We start from the raw sequence: 21,197 nt of genomic DNA on the forward strand, positions 1-21,197 counted from the left end.
AAGTGATTCCACATGAGGAAAAGGATTCCTTGGGTGGCAGCAGGAGTGGCTTGCTCCCCAGGGAGAGGAGTTTAGAAGGGTCCTGCACATCTGAATTTGTTCTGATTTGTAAAGAAAAGTGACTCAGGGGCTCTCAAAGTGAACTTGGAATAATCCCACAGGTGATTGTAACAGGATCTGCTCCTGTCGAGACACAAATCTGAAACATCCACAATTTCTGTGTAAAAATAGACAAGAGCTCATCCCAAGAAGCTCAGGAGCTGGAGGGGTTATGGCAGGGCTAGTCAGGATTTGCCTGAGAGGGTGAGGTTTAGCCATCAAGAGCTGCCTGCAGTCCTTGACTCAGTGCTTGACTCATCCCTGAGTCTCCAGGAGTGAAAGAAATTATTTTTATTGTAAAAGAAGCTCTGTTTGGAGAAGAGGGTCTGGCTGTCTCTCTGGACTCATTTCTTCCCCTTCACAGAGATTAGGGGATGTGACATGAGGTGATTTCCTCCCTGCTAAGGAGCCTTTGGAGAAGTGGTGTTGTCAGGCAGCCTCCTCAGCCCTCGCACCAAGGACGACGCTGGCTTCCCAGATTTCCAGCAAACTTTTAATACGCCCACAAAACCAAAACACATCTGCTCTGGTGACACTTCTGAGCAGGCCAAGTCGCCCCAAAAAGCTTTTCTCACATAGTCTCAAGTATAAATATTTTGATACAAAAAATAAAACCTCATAAACAAACCCAAATCCGCTGGTGCCGCGGGGATCCATGGCCAGGTACAGCTGCAGGGACAGGCAGCCTGAGGTGCTCCCAGCCCACATTCCCAGAGAATCCAGCAGCAGGAGTCTGCAAGGTGAGCTTGGAGGTGCTCTGAGGTGTGGGGATCCAGGCTCTGCTTCCAGGGCAGCTCCAGCAGCATTCCTGGGGTGGGGATGGATTGGAGCTCCAGCTGAGGGTGTGGGGCACATCTGGCTGGTGGCAGAGCCACAGAGGGTCCCTGAACCTTGTCGGGGTCACCCAGAGCAGGGGACATTTCCTGGCTGGTGGCACTCAGAGCCACAGAGGGTCCCTGCACTTCCCCCAGAGCAGGCTCAGCCCAGGGCACTGGACACTGCCCCCGTTCCCTGCCGGGAAAGCTTTTCCCATTATGGTTCCACAGCTCAGGATAAAGCCAGCCAAGAGCAGCCTGGCCTAGCTTGCAGAGCGTGCTCAGGACCAGGACTAAACCTCATCTAAGCACTGACAGCAACCAGGAGCTCAGCTTTGGGCTCACACCCAGCAGGTGAGGGTGATTTGAAGTCACTTTGACTTTTAAATTAAATTATCTCATGCATAGAAACAAAAGCTGCAACAGAGGATTCACAGAACTCATCATCAAGTTCTCATTAACACATTTTATATATATTAAGCTTTAAATAAAAAAATCTTTCCAGATTGTTTTTGTTTTTTTTTTTTGTTTTGTTTTGTTTTTTTTTAATATATGCACTCTATAGGATGCAACAAACTTGAGCCTGGTCTAACTCTCAGTCACACCCCTTGCTCTGCCCTTTATACAAAGTCTGCTCTACTGTAATAATTCTTCCTTTTAAACAAATGCAGGTAGCCTAGACCTTAATAAAAGCTGCCCAGAGCCCTGGGGCTGAGCTGCCCTCCCTGAAAAGTGGAGCAGTTCTGGTTCTGTTACTTTGGGAAGGAGGTAAAAATCCGCTGAAGTGGGGTTTTAGATGATCTTGTTCTCCAGGGCTTCGATCCTTTTGGCCACAGCTTCCAGTGAGGAGGAGTTGAGGAAAAATGACAGGGAATGTTAGGAGAGAGACTTTTTGTGGGGGCACAGAGTGATGGGCCAAGGCTTTCACTAAAAGAGGAGAGGTTTAGGTGGGATCTTGGGAAGGAATTGTTCCCTAGCAGGGTGGGCAGGGCTGGGATGGAATTCCCAGAGCAGCTGTGGCTGCCCCTGGATCCCTGGCAGTGCCCAAGGCCAGGTTGGACATTGGGGCTGGGAGCAGGGGTGGCACTGGGTGGAATTTTAAGGTCCCTCCTAGCCCAAAGTACTCCACAATTCCATGGTCCCAGGTGGGCAGCACAGGTAAGGATGGGAGCAGAAGCAGAGGGAATCTGTCCCCATCCCCTCTGGCATTCCCAGAGCTGCTCAGGCGGATGGATCTCAGCAGAGGAAGGAGCTGTCTGTGTCTCTATGCTCACACACATGTCATGTGCTCACACATCCTCCCACAGCCACGGGTTCACTCCAGGAGGAGGAGGAAAAGCGAGAGAACGCCTGGGGAGTGCCAGCAGGGGCTGGCAGAGCTCCTGACCCAGAGGAGAGGAGCAGAGCACTTTTCCTGGAGTTCTCACCAATTCCTGTTCGTGGTGTGCCTGGGAGAGGCCACCCACCAGGTGAGAGCCATGACCTCCTGTGACCTCTGCACCACATGAGTCACGGATTTCACTCGGCCTGACCCTGGGAGGAGGAACAGAACTGAGCGAGTGCCACAGCAGCGCCTGAAATGTGTGAAGGAAGCAAAGTGCTGCTTTTAAAATTAGATCCTCTCCTGATCCTCAGGAGTGAGAAGTCTCCCTGCCCATGTGAGCCACCCTGAGGCTCCATGAGTTCCTTTCTTCAGGAGAAGTTTGAATCCTACTCACAATTTTTTGTGGCTTTTTTGTCTCTCTCTGCCACTTCATGAAAGGCCCAGCATGGCAGAACTCAGGCCCAGCAGGTCAGTTCTGATGGGATCCAACTCACCTGTCTGGAGATGTTTCCAGGGAGCAGTTCCATCAGGATGGATCTCCCAGCACTGAGTTTGGCCAGCTGGGAGGATGTGGGATGGGTGGATGTGTCCATGTGGATCATCCACAGCACCCACTGCACAGTCGGAGGCGTTCTGAGGACCCTCTGTCCCTCCAGTCCGTGATGGAATTCGGGCAGTGTTGGACTTTTGCTCTGAAGGAATTCCCTCCTCCCATTCCAGCTGCCTCAGGACCTGCAGCTCCATCTCCCCGTGATGCCAGGATCCCAGAGCTTGGAAAAGCCATCCAGGGCCATCAAGACCAACTTTTGACCAAGCCCACCTTGGCACCAGCCCAGAGCTCTGAGTGCCACATCCAAGCCCCCCAGGTGCCTCATTCCCACCTTCCTGAGCCCAGCCCAACTCCTTCCCCTAGGAACAGACCTTTCCCATGGTCCCTCCAGAAATCCCAGCCCAACCCACCCAGTCCTGGCCAAACTTCCAAAGGATATGTTTCTGCTGCAAGGAATTGATGAGGTCTTCTACTTTGGTCTGGAACTTCATGATGGATTTGCACTCACACGGATCTTCCTCTGTGGGTCACAACAACAAGAGGATGAGTGGCACCAAAAAAATCATTTAATCAAAATCCCTGAGCCCAGTGAAACAGAACAATTCTTATTTTCTATGTAAGAGATGGGAAGGAAATAAAAATATAATCATTTCTAATTATCCAGTTGATCTCTTCTGGCTTTAACCTCAGATGAACAGGGACTGTCACTTTTTTCTGTTATTTCAGCCATGAAAAGTCTTTCCTGGGTTTCCAGATCCTTGGAAACTCTCTGAGCTCTGCTCCTGATGCTTCAAGTTTGCCCTGAAACTGGAGTCTGACCAAATAAAACCAACCTCTGTCTCCACAACAACACCCAATAAAAATTGGAGGTACTGCTGCCATCAAGACTGGTTTGAGCTTAGTTCAATAACTCCAGTCCTTGATGGGGTGGAACTATGAGCATTAATCAGTTTGCTAACTCGCATCACTAATTAACATCTGTTCTTCAAGGAATATTAACTTGGACTAGGACAGGAGGAAAAAGATGACTGGGAAAGAAAGGGAGGGGGTACAAGGCCACTCTGAGCTGAGCAAAGGAGGAATAAATAAAAGAGAGACTTTTTGAAGGAAATGAATCACTGGCTCCAGAACACAATGAGTTTAAACCAGCCAGGAGTAACCCAAAGCTGGAGATTAACAGAAGATTTCCAGGCAGCTGTTGAGAAATACAAACTGGCACTAGTAATCAAAGAAATGCAAAATCTCCTTGCTTTCCTTTTATTTTTAATTCTCAAATGTAAACATCTTTACCCAGATTGGTATTTTGCAAACAAATATTTTTCTGAAATTTGCTCTATTTTTTGAAGACTGAAGCTTAAATGTGTTTGAATTATTTTAAAGCACAATTTATTGGGGGTTTCATATAGATCCCATCCTCTTGTTCTCGGATTGATCCTAATTTTTTAAGGAGACTTGACAAAGAGTCTCTGACTTGCAGTCCTGGCTCTGCAGATATGGGGATTATCCCTCTCCAACTTCTCCAGGAGGACAGGAAATCCCATATTTAGGAACCTGGAGACAAATTCATCATTTCTGAAGAAGAAGAAGGGCAGAAAAGTGGAGGAAAAAGGAAGGGGAAGGGGATTTGGGAGAGGGGGCCATGGCTGAGGTGTGGGGGTTGTTTTGCTTCAGGCAACCACCCAAAATATTGATGTGTCCTGATCCTGCTGTGTGTTCTGCCAGCTCCACACACTGGGAACAGAGAGATTTTTATAACATCCACCTAAAAGGGCATTTTCATCCCTCAACTCCAGGCTGCAAATGCTGTGACTGAACCCCTCCATCCCCAACTCCCTCTCACCATCACAGATTGAAGATCTGCAGCTTCTCCAAGGGCATTTTCATCCCTCCAGTCCAGCCTTGACAGACCCCCTTCATCCCAATACAGACCCCAAATCCCCTCTCACCAACACAGATCTTCATCTACAGTTTCTCCAAGGGCATCTTCACCTTTCTACTCCATCTTTCAAATGCTGCGACTGAACCCCTCCATCTCCAATTTTCCCCTTACCAACACAGATGTTCATCTTTAGCTTCTCCAAGGGTGTTTCCATCCCTCTGCTCCATCCCAATCCCCTCTCACCAACACAGACTGAAGATCTGCAGCTTCTCCAAAGACATTTTCATCCCTCCACTCCACCCTTCAAACACTGACTGAACCCTTCCATCCCAATCTCCTCTCACCAATACAGATCTTCCTCTGCAGCTTTTTGAGGGGCATTTTCACCCCTCTGCTCCACCCTACAAATACTGTGACTGAGCCCTAATCCCCTCTCACCAACACAGATCTTTATCTGCAACTTCTTCCCGATCTTGCTGATGGTTCTGAAGTCTGCGGTGTAGAAATAATGCTCAGCCACCGGTTCAGAAGCGATCTCCCTCAGCTCATCCTCCACGGCATTGCCGACTCCCACGGCAAACATCCGAAATCCTGTGGGAACGGGATCCTGTCAGTGGCACGAGGCTGGCACGGTGTCATCCCTGCCAGGCTGGGCACCCTCATCCACCCCCTGAGCCCCCGGGCTCTGCACAGTTCCAGATCCTCACTGAGTCTCCCCTTTCACCTCCACTGTTTCAGACTCCTTTAGGCCAGGTCAAACAGGGCCAAAATTGTTTTACAGGCAGAGATTTTATTAAAATTTACCAGACCATGGGCACTGTGGCCACAAGAACAAGGTTTTGGAGACACTCCTGTCAGCCAGGTCAAACAGCGGCCAAAATATTTTTGCAGGCAGTATTTAACTATAATTTCCCAGCCAATACCAACAAGAACAAGATTTTGGAGATGAAAGGAAGGACTGGTGATGTTAACACCACCCCACTGATACGGAAGTGATAATGTAGCAAAAGGAAACAGTGTGAGTTTCCAAAATAGGCTCAGCCACTGTTAATCAACCTCTGTTAATGAGCCCCTGTCTGGAAAGTCCCCCAGCAGAACTGAGCTGAGGCTCTGTCTGAAATTACAGCCCCCACTGGCAGTTAAGAACTTGTCCAGGGATCATCCTGCTCTGCCAGGAGATTAATCTGCATTAAACCTGTTTCTATTGAACCCAAATGCAATTTTCCCATTTTGGGTGGTATTAATTAAGCCCTGGTTTAAAATATTTTTCTTTACTTGTTCATGCCCAAGCACTGAGAGTGTTTCCCTGCTCCCCCTTTTGCATTTCTTTCTGTGGCTATATCCAATATTTGTTGTTTTTCTGATGCTCAGCTCACTGAACAATTTTGTAGTCTCATTTTAAGCACTTGCTTATCCCACAGCAATAACTTATGAACAGATAAGAGATTTCCTTGCAGGTACAAGAGAGGAGGGAGAAACAAGGCACAAAGTTTTTATCACCAGGGAGGAATAAATTCTATAAATACACTTCATAAGAACCTTTTGTTTTATAAGAGCTGAACAGCGCCGTAAGATGTCAGAGTGCTTTGTAAACATTGCTTTTTCACCAGCTCCCTGACCTCTCTGGTTATGTGCTGGCCCCGAGTCCCATCTAGTGGTGGAGAGTGAAGTTAAAAGGAAGGGAAGGATTCAGCAATTCCTGACTGAATTCCCAGGGGCTGGATCCATTTAACACAGGGGTGTCAGAGACTGGGAATGTGCTGAGTGGGTCAGCAAAGGGCAGGCCTCAAGGCATTCATATTTCATGGGGCTCAGACACATCAGTGTGTGCCCACTGAACGCTTTTCCTACAACAGCAGCTGAGGAGAGTTTCTTATTAATGTGCCTGGGGCTCCTCCTTAATCTGTGTCTGTGCTTTGTTTATTGTTTTATCGCTTTTGCTTTGCCTTTTCCTGGCCTTGAGGCTGATACAGCCAAGCCACACGTGGCCCTACAATTTCTGGGATTTGTTGTCTTTGCCCCCGTGTGCCTCTGGTGTTGGGCTGGGTTTCCTGACCAACCCCAGATAAATCCCAGACTGGCTTGGCTGGTTAGGAGGGACGTTAAAGCTCTTGTTCCACCATCTCCCACCATCCCAGGTCGCTCCAGGCCCTGCCCAACCCTAAAGGTGCTGGAACCTCCAAATTCTAAATTCCCCCTGCAGTTTCCAAATTTGTGTGGAGCAATGAGACCTGAGTGCATCCCATTCCACAGGGTAAAACTCCAGGTAAAACTTCCACATAAAACTCCATCCTATTCATCCCATCCCAGGGGGTGTAATTCCATCCTGTCCATCCCATCCCAAGGGGGTGGAATTCCATCCTGTTCATCCCATTCCACAGAGTAAAACTCCACCCTGCCCAGCAGAAACTCCTCCAAAGACACCGACAGGAACTGTCTTGGGCTGCAACACAGGATGTGACCAGGGGTGTGTGTTCCATCACCATCTGTTAAAGCAGCTGGGCCAGTGCTCTTTATCTTTCCCACACCCATCCTTCCTCCAGGAGAGATCTCCTGTTAATGGGCCATGAGTCCCAGTGCACGGCTGATAAAATTCCATCATCCCAGTGGGAGATGCTCCACCCAGGGGGAGGAGCCGAGCATTTCCTACCCAGATCAGATCTGAGATTTGGAACAGCAGAGCAGCCTTTTCCCACTGGATTCCAAAGGAAAACCAGACCCTTCTACATCATCACTGGAGCTTCAGAGGAAAACTGCACCTTCTCCAGGAGCACTGCTCCAACAGAACCACATCTGTCACTGCAGGACTGCAGCCACCATTTAATGGGACTGCTCCACCACCCTGAGTGACTGACGGGGGTCAGCTTGGATTCTCACTCTGCCAGTGTTTGGTTGCTTTGCATTACTGTATTTTTATTTTAATTTTCATAGAAAGAACTGTTATTCCTATTCCCATATCTTTGCCTGAGAGCCTGTTAATTTCAAAATTACAATAATTCAGAGGGAGGGTGTTTACATCTGCCATTTGAAAGGAGGCTCCTGACTTCCTTAGCAGACATCTGTCATTCAAACCAAGACAGGAGTTAAAAGCAGCTCTTGGCAAGCCAAGGTGCACCTGACACCCAGACTGAGGTGCTCCAAGCTGTCCGTGAGCAAGGATAGTTGGGGAATATCTCCCCAGAATTACTCAGAATAACCTGTGTGTATCCTAAGAGATACACCAAGGGAAGAAGTCCTGCCTTGGCCAAGGGAGAAAGAAGCCTCTGGGAATTCAGGAGCCCTACCTGAGTCCTTGGCTTTCTTGGCAGCATCTGAGATATAATCCTGTGAGCGCCCATCAGTGAAGACAATCCCCACCTTGGGGACCCCAGGCCGGGCTCCATTGATGGCGGAAAAGGAGCTGTCAACGAGGTACTTCAGAGCCTGGCCTGTCATGGTCCCCTTCTCCATGTAGGACATTTTCTTCACTGCTGCTTTGATGTCTTTCTTGTTCTTGAACTGCCCCAGGGGGAACTCCTGCCGGACAGAGCTGGAGTACTGCACCAGCCCAACCTGGGCCTGTTTGTCCGACACCTCCAGCGAATCCACAATTTGGTTGATGAATTTCTTCACCAGCTCGAAGTTCTCAGGCCTCACACTCTTGGAGCCGTCGATGAGGAACACGAGATCCAGAGCAGACCCCAAGCCACCATTGCAAGCTGAGGGAAAACAGGAGAAGAGGGCAGAAATAAACAGCAGCAAAGACCTCAGTAAATGATGTAGGAAAATAGAACCTTAATGCCATTTATTGCTGAGGAAACGGGGTTAATAAAAGAAAACCCAACAAGAGACCACAGCAATGTTTTGAAAGTGACTCTGGCTTGCAAGAGCAACGTTTTCCTTTCTGCCTTCTCTGAGCAGAACATCCCAGTGCTGTCCCCACCGTCCCCTGTGTGCTGGGCTCAGGGACCCATCACTCACCAGTGCAGGTCTTGCCATCGCTGTTGAGGCTGAAGCCGTCCCTGCAGGCACACCTGTAGGCCCCCGGGGTGCTGACACACAGCTGCTCGCAGTCGTGGTCCCCCGTGGCACACAGGTCGGACACCACTGCAAGGACAGGAGGGGATGGCTTCAAGCAGGAGCCAGCCCGAGGCCTCCCCTCCCACAGCCAGCCCTGCACAGCCTCATATCGGCCCCGTAATTAAATCCGTGGGACACAGCTCATTGATCCTGGACAGTGGCTGAGGCATAAAGACAAGGAAGAAATTTCCACAACTGTCCCTTCTCCAAGGCAGAGCCAGGACTGGAAATCCTCCACTCCTGGGCAAACCCAGCTGGGTGTGGGGCAAATGCAAAGCTCCTGGGTGAGGTTTGGGTCCCTGCTGCCCCTGGGCTGCCCAGTACCCAATTTTTGCAGCTCTGCAGTAGAATTCAGAGCAGGGAGCTGAGCTGCCCTTCCTGGACGGGATTTGTGTGCAAACACAAATTCACTTCAGAGCCCTCCCTGCATCTACAGCTCTCAGAAATACCTCTCAATATTTCTCCAAATATTCCTGCTGCCCATCCTGCCCTGGCTGTGGCTCTGAGCAAACAGCAGTTGAGCAGCAGCACTGGGAGCCAGCGGCGCTGGGGGGTGACAGCGCTGTCACAGCCATGGCAGCGAGGATGGCACAAAACTCCAGAGAAAACAAGGCTGGGAGAAGCAAATTCAGGTACAAATGCCAGAGAAAATGCACAGGAATCCAGGCATGGGGCTGGACCAAACTGATGGGAGGTAGAGCAGAGTCTTTCTGAATTAAGGTTTGTTATTTTGAGCTATTTGTGTTCTGGTCTACCCATATTTTGTAGGTTTTTAGCCTTTTCACTTCCCGTGGCTGTGCCAGCACTGGCAGATGGTTCCAGCCCAGATCGTTGGGAATTTTACTGCCCCTGGAGCTGCCTGTAGCTCAGTTAATCTCACCATTGGCTGGAGCACCAAGGGCTTCCTGCTTCCCAGGAGTTTGCTGAGCACCGTGGGAAGCACTTGGACATTATCCCTGCTGTCAGTCCCACAAATCCTGTGCTCTGCCCAAGCAGGGGATTTGGGGTGGTGTGGGGCAGCTGTGTGTGCAGAACACCATAACAGGGACTTGGACATTCCCCCAGGGCTATCTCTTCTCCCTGCAATAATCCTGAGTGCTTCCCTCATCTCCCAGGGCTTTTCCATGGCAGGAGCTTTGCCATCTGCAAAGGGAGACACAGAAAGGATTTTTCCCCACACAGTGAGGCCTCTGTGCCGCTGCTGCCTCCTGATGTCAGGGCAGCCAACACAAACTCCCACAAATATTCAGGGCCGGGATTCCACCTCCTCAAATTCTGTCTCTCTCCCTCTTTTTGGCTGAGGTGTTTGTTCCCCTCTTCCATGAGCTCCTGCTGCAGTGACACCTGATAATTCCTGACTCACTCTGTGTTATCACCTGAGCATAATCCATGGCTCACTTTGTATCCAAGATTTCCTTCTTCCCACAGAGGAGCCAATTTTCCATGACAAAAAGCTGCTCCCCTTCATCCCTTTCAGCCTGGAAGCTCACCCAGGAGATTTTACACCTCTCAGAAGCTGTGAGATCTCCAGGCCCAGCCATGTGTGTTTGGAATTCCAGGTGATCACACTTTGCAGGAAGTGCTGCCATTCGGTTTTGCTTCCAGGAAATGGTAGGAGAAGCCCCTGGGCCTCTCCTGCTAACAGAAAATGTGGATTTATGGCTCAGCCCTGCTGCCTTAGGGAACACTGGGAAGAAATAAAACATTCCCAGTCCTTTAGCAGCTCCTGTAGGAGCAGAGCTGCATTTGAAGGATGGGGTTTGTAGGGTGGGGTTTGGAGGTTGCTGTTTGCAGGGTGGTGTTTTTGTAAGATGGTGTTTGTAGGGTGCTTTTTGTGGGATGACATTTGTAGGATGGCATTTGTAGGGTGGTGTTTGTGGAGTGCTGTTTTTAGGGTGCTGTTTGTGGGGTGCTGTTTTTATAGGAGAGTGTTTTTACAATGCTCAGGCTCCTTTGATGTGCTGTGCAAACAGGAATTAGATGCTGCTCCAACCAGGAGAGACTCCTGCCCCACAAGGCTTCCAACCCCAAAAGCAGCATCAGGCAAGAGCAGTTCAGCCTCTGACAGGAACTGGTACCATCCCTGTTGAACTGGGAATTCAGGAGGCAACACTGGCAGGGGGAATTACAAAACAAATTCTCTCAACTGCCCCAAAAGGGGCATGATTTCAGCTGTGCCAGAATCATCTTCTCTAGGCTGTTTTCCAGTGCCTCCAGGAGTGTGTGGATTGTGTTCACAAACTCCCCAGTGCCTGTGAAATCTGGAGATTTCTTTAACCAAAACCTGAAATCCCCTAACAAAACCCTGCAGTTCTGGAAAGGCAACTTCAAAGAGCCCCTGGCTTCCACAGGGCTCTGATCCTGCAGGGCTTGGAGCAAGGAGGCAGAGTGTGAAGGATGGTCACAGCTACAACTTCCATAGGAAAGGCTGGAGGGGAATTTTGGAAATGGGTTTGGAGGGACAGGACACAGGGAATGGCTTCCACTGCCACAGGGCAGGGCTGGGTGGGATCTTGGGAAGGAATTGTTCCCTGGCAGGGTGGGCAGGGCTGGGATGGAATTCCCAGAGCAGCTGTGGCTGCCCCTGGATCCCTGGCAGTGCCCAAGGCCAGGTTGGACTCTGGGGCTGGAGCAGCCTGGGACAGTGGGAGGTGTCCCTGCCATGGCAGGGGATGGGATGAGCTTTCCAATCCCTTCCCACTCAAGCCATTCCAGGATCCTCTGCAAAGCTTTAAGGTCCTTCCCACTAAACCATTCCCAACTCCCTGCTGGCTGCCAGTCCCGCAGCCCCAGGCTGGGCACACCAGGACTCACCACAGAAAGCCTCCTGGAACTTGTGGGTCAGCTTCTCGATGACGCTGTAGCTCTCCACATAGTCCACGTGCTCGTCCAGGGGCTCGCTGGCCATCTGCCTCAGCGTGCCCATGTCCACCCTGCCCACGCCGATGGCGAAGATCTCGATGCCTGCAGCCCTGGCCCGGGCGGACACGTCCTGGACCCCGTCCTGGGGCCGGCCGTCGGTCACCACGATGGCCACCTGCAGCAGGGGGGGACGGGCTGGGTGGGCACTGATATCTTTGTTCATATTCCCATAACATTTGTGGAACAGGGAAGGGTTTGCATTTCTAAAATTAAGGGAAAAGGGAATCCCACCAGCTCTTCCCATTCTTCGGAGAGCACACAAACCTTTTTTTTTTTTTTTTTTTTTTTTTTTTTAAGATGAAATTAGTTTCTTTCTGAGCTGGAAAAGTTAAACTACCAAGGATGGAATGGTTTCATCAAGGGGCAACAGCCAGGGATTGATGGATTCACCAAGGGGCAACTGCCAGGGATTGATGGTTTCACTGAGGGACAGATGCCAAGGATGCAATGGTTCCACCAAGGGACAACTGGTGTATCCCCCTCTAAGGAAACTGAATTAAAATTTATGTTGTTCATAGCCAAACTCGAGCTCAAGCCAAACTAAAGATCTTCAGGGACGCTCAGGACAAGCCTATCTGAGTGTGGGACTTCACAGAATCTCAGGAAATGTCATGGAAATGTGAGAGGAAGGCTCCATCCCATTTATAGGTGGAGAACCTGAAGGGTGGAATTGAAACCATCTCCGTGGGGAGAGAGGTCATGCTGTGTGTCAGGGCCAGGATTTGTGATTCTCTGTTCCAAATAAACATCAGGGATTAAATCCCACCCCTGCTAACCCCAGCATTAAAGTGGAAGCTGGTTTAAATGGGAACTAGATTTCAGCTTGGATATAACAGAGCCCTGAATCAGTTAAAATCCTCCCAGAGTCCTGCTCCTAGTTTGTTCCTTTTTCTCTTTGTTTTTCTTCTGAAAGAGACTTTATCACAAGACCTGAATTCTTGTTCTATGCCAATTCTTTTGCCCCTGCCACTTTTCCTCACAACTGATTTATTGTGACACCACTGCAAGCCCCAAAGGAATGGCTGGGGCTGGAATGCAGAATGGGGAAAGAGCTTCCCCTCCGTAAAAAAAATTGGGAGAAACAGGAAAACTATGGGGCTTTACAATCTAATTTCAGCTGTTTATCTGCACTTCCTAAGAGCTGCACAATTAAGAATTCCCAGAAGCATCATAGTAACTGATGCTTTCCATGGGAGAAAAAATAAACAAATGCAAGCCTTTTTCTTCTAGAGTGACAAAAAAAGGCAAAGCGTCACCTGTGGCAGGTGTGGGTGTGTGGAGTGGGAGGAATGGATGTGCCAAAGGAGCTCTGGGTTTTCCTGGGTCGGGAGCAGATCCATCTGTGCAGTGGAGCTTTTTGCCAGGAGAGAGAGCCCTCGGCTCAGCCTCAGCTCCAGCTGGACCAGAAGCGCTGCCCGGGACTGCCGAGGAGAGCCCCTCAAAGCTGGGCTGGCAGGGAGCGAGAGGATTGCTAAATCAGGGAATGAGGAGTGCTAAATCAGGGAATGAGGAGTGCTAAATCAGGGAACAGAGGAGTGTTAAATCACGGAATGAGGAGTGCTAAATCAGGGAACAGAGGAGTGCTAAATCAGGGAATGAGGAGTGTTAAATCAGGGAATGAGGAGTGTTAAATCAGGGAATGAGGAGTGTTAAATCAGGGAACAGAGGAGTGTTAAATCAGGGAATGAGGAGTGTTAAATCAGGGATCAGAGGAGTGTCAAATCAGGGAATGAGGAGTGCTAAATCAGGGAACAGAGGAGTGTTAAATCAGGGAATGAGGAGTGTCAAATCAGGGAATGAGGAGTGTCAAATCAGGGAACAGAGGAGTGTCAAATCAGGGAATGAGGAGTGTGAAATCAGGGAATGAGGAGTGTTAAATCAGGGAATGAGGAGTGTGAAATCAGGGAATGAGGAGTGTGAAATCAGGGAATGAGGAGTGCTAAATCAGGGAATGAGGAGTGCTAAATCAGGGAACAGAGGAGTGTTAAATCAGGGAATGAGGAGTGTCAAATCAGGGAACAGAGGAGTGTTAAATCAGGGAATGAGGAGTGTCAAATCAGGGAATGAGGAGTGTTAAATCAGGGATCAGAGGAGTGTCAAATCAGGGAATGAGGAGTGTTAAATCAGGGATCAGAGGAGTGTTAAATCAGGGAATGAGGAGTGCTAAATCAGGGAACAGAGGAGTGTTAAATCAGGGATCAGAGGAGTGTCAAATCAGGGAATGAGGAGTGTTAAATCAGGGATCAGAGGAGTGTTAAATCAGGGAATGAGGAGTGTTAAATCAGGGAATGAGGAGTGTTAAATCAGGGATCAGAGGAGTGTTAAATCAGGGAATGAGGAGTGTTAAATCAGGGAATGAGGAGTGTTAAATCAGGGATTAGAGGAGTGTCAAATCAGGGAACAGAGGAGTGCTAAATCAGGGAATGAGAGGAGTTATCAAATCGGGGATCAGAGGAGTTATCAAATCAGGGATCAGATGAGTTATCATATCCAGAAATGAATACGTTATCAAATCAGGGACCAAACCCTTCCAGCAGGTCCTGTCAGCAGCCACGTGTCCTCATGCAATTTGTCTTCCTAAATCAAGAAATTCTCCAGGTTTTATCAGCAACTCTACATCTTCAGCTAAACCTGACCCCAGATAAACCTGACTCCAGATAAGACTGAGCCCAGATAAACCCAAGCCCAGATAAGCCCCAGACAGGTTGAACCTGCAGCGTGCACAGCCGGATGTGATGGGAAAGATCCTCATAATGCCTCTGTGAGGAAATCTGCCAGAAAGGACTCAAAATTCCCATTACTTCCTGCCCTGCTGTTGGAGAAAACAAAACTTCTGGATACAGAGTTGGGATTGAGAATTCATCAGAGAACTCATGGGGAAAATGAATGCAACAGTGAGAAGAAGCTAGAGGAGCTGTCTGTGACAACCTGACAGAAGGAGTGTAAAAATTACCTCTTCATATCACATTTGGTTAGCCCAAATCAGGAAATCCTGGGTTTTTTTCCTAGGATTTCCACCATAGATGTTTTCCCTGCATCCAGCCTCAGTCAATGTGAAAAAATGTCCTTTTTTTCATTATTATTTTCAAACCTACCTCCAAATTATTTGCAGTCTGAGAATCTCTGTAATTCCCTGTCATGGCAAAAACGGAGTCCTGGTGTGTGCCTGGTTTGGGAAAGGCTTGGAGAGAAGGAGCAGTCTCTGGCTCTTGGAGAGGCTGGCACTGCTCAGCCACATGAGGGGAATTATGAAAAGGTGAAGCTTCTTCTGCCCCCAACAGCTGAATTTTACCCTGATCCTCAGTTTTGCTCAGGGAAAACTCAGAAATTTTGCTTTTCAAAGTCAAACCTTGTGCTTATTTAACCAGCAGCTTTCCCTGTGAATTCCTGACATTCTGGATCCCTCATGCTTCTGTCAGGCAGAAATCCCGCATGCTCTGACACGATTTATTCCTTGTAATCTCAGACACCCGAGCATTCCTGAGCATTCCCAGGTATTTCCAACCCGGGCTGGCACTTCCCGGTGATCCTGCAGCTAATGAGGGAGTGATGGCTTATTATGGGATGGGAACGTGATGTTCCAGATCTGCTCCAAGGACAATCGGGCAGGAAGCTGCACAAAGCCCTGGATTTGCTCAGCAATTTGCCAATTTATTTGTTGTTCTTCTCTAAAAAAATAAGGTGAAAGTAATTGGGCTCCCTGCAGGTTTTGAGGAAGGTGGGAGCAGGTTTTTCTCGGAGCTCCTACGGAAACAAATTGTGCTTTTCCCTGGCTGGGGGTAACATTTGCTGCACAAAGCAAGTGCAAAGCACTGTGTGATGTTTTGGGATGTTGACAACCAGATTTGTGTGAGGATTTGTTGGATTTCTGCTGTGGGAAGGAGTAAGGACCGTGTCCAGTGTTTCTGGAAGCTTCACCTCCCTAAATCCCTGCATGACCTGTTCCTCCTCCCAGGCAGGGGATGGGGTCACCCTGAGCAGAAGGGAAAAGCTGGCTGGACTTCAAGGCAGAGGATAAAAGTGAAAAGAAAAGAAAAGAAAAGAAAAGAAAAGAAAAGAAAAGAAAAGAAAAGAAAAGAAAAGAAAAGAAAAGAAAAGAAAAGAAAAGAAAAGAAAAGAAAAGAAAAGAAAAGGAAAAAACCAGCCAACCAGGGAACCAAGAATACAAAGGGTTGTGGAGTTTTCCACCTTGGGGATGTTGAAAAGCCACTGGGGCTGGTCCTGGGCAGCCCCACTGGAGCACAGGGAGCTCCAGAGACCCCTCCCAGTCTCTTTCTCTGATTCTGCCTCTTGGATCAGCTCCAGAGTGGAAGGGAAGAAGGAAAAGCAAGGAGTGATTTCATTTTCCCCCCTTTTTTTTAATACCTCAGGTAAATAATTGCAAAAGCCTCTGCTCTCAGCTTTTCCAGCTGCCCAGAAAAGGAGGTTTCAGGGAGACACTGGAAATCCAGGATAATTTGTTCCACACAACCAGAAGTGACAGGGAACAGCAAGGCTTGGGGGAGCTCTCTTGGAGCAGGAAAAGACTGCACACGGAGAGGGGGATATGGAATGGTGTGGAAGAGATTCCGGAGATGAGGATCCAGAATTTTCATGGACAGTTCAGTGGAAATGTCTCTCCAATCCATGGGAGTGGCCAATGCTGGCTGTAATTATCAGACTGCATTTAGAACTAAAATTGAGACTAAGACTGAATATGTTATAATGAGTTTTGTATTTTCTTTCACTAAGTCCCAAAGGTGAGCTGCTTTTTCAATAAGAATTGAGAGGTTTGAACCTCCCAGAGATTTTCAAGGACTGAGAGCTTGGAACGTCCCAGAAGTCTTCCAGAATTGAGAGATTTGGACCTCCCAGAGGTTTCCAAAAAGAGTTGAGAGTTTTGAACTTCCCAGAGGTTTTCAGGAAGAATTGAGAGGTTCAAACCTCCCAGTGGTCTTCAAGAATTGAGAGGTTTGAACCTCTCAGAGGTTTCCAAGAAGAATTGAGGGGTTTGAACCTCTCAGAGGTTTCCAAGAATTGAGGGGTTTGCACCTCCCAGAGTTTTCCAAGAAGAATTGAGAAGTGTGAACTTCCTGCAGGTTTTTAAACCTCCAGTTTGCACGTCCCAGATATTTCCCACCTGTGAGAACCAACACCCACACACAATCAAAGCCCAGAGAAAATAATCTTTCTGCTTTTTCCAACCACTCCACGATGAGTCCGAAGCATGGAGCTGGAGGAACCAGACCCTTTCCTTGCCTCCTTACCTTTCTGAAGTTGGGCGCGCCGGCCCTGCCGCCCTCGGCGGCGCTGAAGGCGCGGCTGATGGCGAACTGGATGGCCAAGCCCGTCATGGTGCCCGTGGACAGGGGCTGGATCCTGCGCACGGCCTGCAGCAGGGCCGCCTTGCTCTGGGGGCTCTGCAGGGACAGCTCGCTGCGCACGGCGCTGGCGTAGTTGATGATGCCCACGCGGGTGGCGTTGGGGCCCACGTCCAGCGCCTCGATCACGCGTGACACGAACACCTTGATCTTCTCGAACTCGTGCGGCCGCACGCTGCGCGAGCTGTCGATGATGAACACCAGGTCCGTGGGCTTGGTCCTGCACAGGGTGCCTGGGGGTGGCAGGGACAGAGGGGAATCAGAGGGAAAGGAGGGAAAAGTGTCCCGGGAGGGAGAGAACGGCGCTGATAAAGCAGCACTGAGCGGAGAGGAGCTGCAGGTTTTGAACTGAGTATTCCGAATGTTCTTTTTGCTTTTCTAGGGAAGCACCTGTAGGAGAGCAGAGTTCCTGGAGGTGGCATGGACTTGTGATGGACAGGGTGTCCTTTGTCACTTTGTCACCTCAGGCTGTCTCTGAGGGCTGCAGAAAACCCCATCACTCTAGGGCAGCATGGAGAGAAGGAGGGAGGGATGAATGTGTGGAATGACAGCAGGAAGGAAGGAAGGATTCCAGGAAGGAAGAAAGGATTCCAGGAAGGAAGGAAGGAAAGGAAGGAAGGAAAGGAAGGAAGGAAGGAAGGAAGGAAGGAAGGAAGGAAGGAAGGAAGGAAGGAAGGAAGGAAGGAAGGAAGGAAGGAAGGAAGGAAGGAAGGAAGGAAGGAAGGAAGCTGTGGACTGAAACCTGAGCTGCATTTCTGTATCCAAGAAAGGCTGGAAAGGGATTGCTGCCTCTCAGGCCCGGATAACCAATCCCCACAGATATCAGTTAATGGGAATGGATGGGACCAGAACCAGGCACGGCACTCAGCAATCAGCTGGATTGGGAACAACATTCCCTGGTGAAGCCCCCAGCACAACAGGAGCCAGACCGTTGTTCCCAGTAATGGCACCAATAACAAACCCCAGGAACACAGCACAGAGCTGGTTCATGTCTGTGAGGGGCAAACAACAGAGAAATCTGGAACCCATCATTGATAATTAATAGTTGATAATTAATCTCTACAGCCCCATGAATGCCCACAGTGAAAAGGAGAGGCTGTAAAAAAGAGGCATCAGCAATGCAACAAACGGAATGATTGTTATTATTGTTATTTTAATTTCTCATTTTCAAGCCATTTTCCATCTTCATTTTCAGCTGTGGCAAGACATAAAAAAAGACCTGGTGTTTTTTATTATTTCCTAAATGAATGGCCCCATTTCCCCCAGCAGATCTATGGCATCCTGTTCTTTTTCATTTTTTTTCCTCTCATTTAGCCTGTTGTTGTCAGGCACCAAGTGCTCTGTTAATATTTGATTTCTGCAGGGCCCAGGGAGCTCCTGTCATAAAGGAGATTTCTGTGGACAGATTTTTAAATGGGAGCTTTTGGGCCAACAAATCTGCTCCAAATGATGACATAAATATTACAGCTGGTCCTCAGTGTGAGTTCTAATGGGAATTCCAGTCTTTGAGGCAGATAAAAATAAATACCCTGTGATGAATCTGTAAAGGAAATAATCAGGTTTGTTTCCTGAGGGGCATCGAGGCTGAATCTGTTCCAGAAAGTTCTGGGAAGGTGTGAGCAAAGCAGGCAGTGGTCACTATGTCAGGAACTCTAATTCCCACTAAAATCACATCTAACGTTTTCCCATAGGGATGAATTTCATTTTGCCCCCATAATTCATTGCAGAGGAAGGAAAACTCCCTGGGACATCCATCTGCAGCACTGGAAATCCCTTTTCCAGGGGTTTCTTGTGCCCAGTTTACAGGTGACAAATGAAGGTCCAGGGAAAGACTCAAAGCCTTGCAATTAATTCCTCCAGAAATAAAACATCCATAAAATCCCCCTTTGTGCTGATGAATCATCCCTGGATTCAGTGACAAACCAAGCAGGAAAAGTTATTTTATTTCCCTAAGAACAGCTGGAGCCAATAGAAATTTTGAAGTCTATCTATTTTATTTATTTCTGCTCTGTCATTTGGCCCTAAATAAAAATTTTTAACCTCTATTTATGAGACTGGAGTTTATTTCAGAGAAGGAAAGAGTAAAGAAGGGATATCAGGTGGGAGATTTTTGGGATTTCAGCCACAGAAGGGTCTGCAGGACAGGCCCTGTTCTCTCCAGGAGGTGACAGTTGCTTGCTCTGATTGACACCTAGACTCAGCATAGTTTAGTTAAAACTGGAATTAAACCAGAAATAAAATCTTCCTCTATATTTACAAATATGCACAGCAGGAATTATCCAGAAATAGCTGAATTAATGCCCCGACTTAGCAGAAAATCCTTCTCAAGGCATCTTTGCCATGTCCATTAAAACCCCAGGAAAACAGCGCAGTAACCCAGGACTAAAAGGGTTTATTTTAGAGAGGTGATGGCTCACAGTGAGTGGAGCTCAGTCACTGCTCTGGTTCATTTCCCGACTTTGCATAGCAAAGAGAACCTTCCTTCCCCCAATTCCTGAAGAGAACGGGGTCAGGGTCGGTCTAACTGAAATTCCCCCCCCCCCAGCCCCAGGTAGCTCTGCAGTCACTGTCCCACCTGTACAGCCCAGCCTGACCACAGCTGCGTGCGAGGCTTCATCATCAGACCGCCCAAACATTTTTAATTTCCACAATTTTGGCCTTGTAGCCAAGTTTGCTTCTCCTGCAGTGATTTCTCCAGGCTGTCTGGAGCCAAGGGAAGGGCAGAGATACTCCTGAGGACCAGACCCTCCCTGCCCTGGGTGTCCATCCCTGCCCTGAGTGTCCACCCCTGCCCTGAGTGTCCATCCCTGCCCTGAGTGTCCACCCCTGCCCTGAGTGTCCATCCCTGCCCTGAGTGTCCATCCTTTCCCTGAGTGTCCATCCCTGCCCTGAGTGTCCATCCTTTCCCTGAGTGTCCATCCCTGCCCTGAGTGTCCACCCCTGCCCTGAGTGTCCATCCCTGCCCTGAGTGTCCATCCTTTCCCTGAGTGTCCATCCTTTCCCTGAGTGTCCATCCCTGCCCTGGGTGTCCATCCTTTCCCTGAGTGTCCATCCCTGCCCTGAGTGTCCACCCCTGCCCTGAGTGTCCATCCCTGCCCTGACTGTCCACCCCTGCCCTGAGTGTCCACCCCTGCCCTGAGTGTCCATCCCTGCCCTGAGTGTCCATCCCTGCCCTGACTGTCCACCCCTGCCCTGAGTGTCCATCCCTGCCCTGAGTGTCCATCCTTTCCCTGACTGTCCACCCCTGCCCTGAGTGTCCATCCTTTCCCTGAGTGTCCATCCCTGCCCTGAGTGTCCATCCCTGCCCTGAGTGTCCATCCTTTCCCTGAGTGTCCATCCCTGCCCTGAGTGTCCACCCCTGCCCTGAGTGTCCATCCCTGCCCTGAGTGTCCATCCTTTCCCTGAGTGTCCATCCCTGCCCTGAGTGTCCATCCCTGCCCTGGGTGTCCATCCCTGCCCTGGGTGTCCATCCTTTCCCTGAGTGTCCATCCCTGCCCTGAGTGTCCATCCCTGCCCTGGGTGTCCATCCCTTCCCTGAGTGTCCATCCCTTCCCTGAGTGTCCAACCTTTCTCTGAGTGTCCATCCCTTTTCCCGGGTGTTCAGCCTTTGCTGGTTCTCATTCCCAGTTGGGTTTCAGAGCCTGTGTGAGGTGCAGAGCAGGCAGCTCACCTGCTCCTGGCTGCCCTACTGTCCACCTGGGAAGCCAAGCAGAGCAGATTTTGCTCAGGAGCAGATGAAGAAAATCCAAGGAAAGTCCCATTCCCAGCAGCCCAACCCAGACGTCCTGCTCATGAGGTGACCCAGGGGTGTCCGGCCAGTTCCTACCCCAGCTCCCAGCCCAGGCAGCCCCTGTGGAGCTGGAGAGGGCAGGGAAAGCAGAGCCCTTGTCCAACCTGGGCCTCCACCAGCACCAAGAGTGACCCGTGGCCACCTGCGCTGTCCCCACAGGAGCCAACCCAGCACCAGGTCCTGCTGCCCTGGGACACCCTGGACACAGGTCCTTCACTTCCCTGGCTATTCCTGGGCATTCCCTCCTCCCTCCCCGTCCCCAGCGGGAGCAGGGTACCCCCAGACCCCCCCAGCCCCGGCTCCCCACTCACCGCGGGGCTGGGGGGGGGCCCCGCAGGCGCCCGGGCTGTGCAGGAGCAGCAGCAGCGAGAGCAGCAGGGCACCGCAGATCCTGGCCAT

The 21,197-nt window shown here is 49.7% G+C and overlaps 1 protein-coding gene across 1 annotated transcript; it reads right to left on the reverse strand.

Annotated features, from left to right (window-relative positions):
* Positions 1-1,706: 1,706 nt before the first annotated feature.
* On the reverse strand, positions 1,707-21,197 carry MATN1 (matrilin 1). Its single transcript, XM_062509058.1, has 8 exons — positions 21,110-21,197; positions 16,895-17,241; positions 11,541-11,763; positions 8,628-8,753; positions 7,952-8,365; positions 5,106-5,258; positions 3,228-3,308; positions 1,707-1,756 (listed from the first exon to the last, which is right to left on the reverse strand). Exons 1-8 carry the CDS (start codon positions 21,195-21,197, stop codon positions 1,707-1,709), a joined length of 1,482 nt encoding a protein of 493 aa, XP_062365042.1.

The sequence above is a fragment of the Cinclus cinclus genome, chromosome 26 (genome assembly GCF_963662255.1).
Source record: "Cinclus cinclus chromosome 26, bCinCin1.1, whole genome shotgun sequence".
NCBI classification, from domain to species: Eukaryota; Metazoa; Chordata; class Aves; order Passeriformes; family Cinclidae; genus Cinclus; species Cinclus cinclus.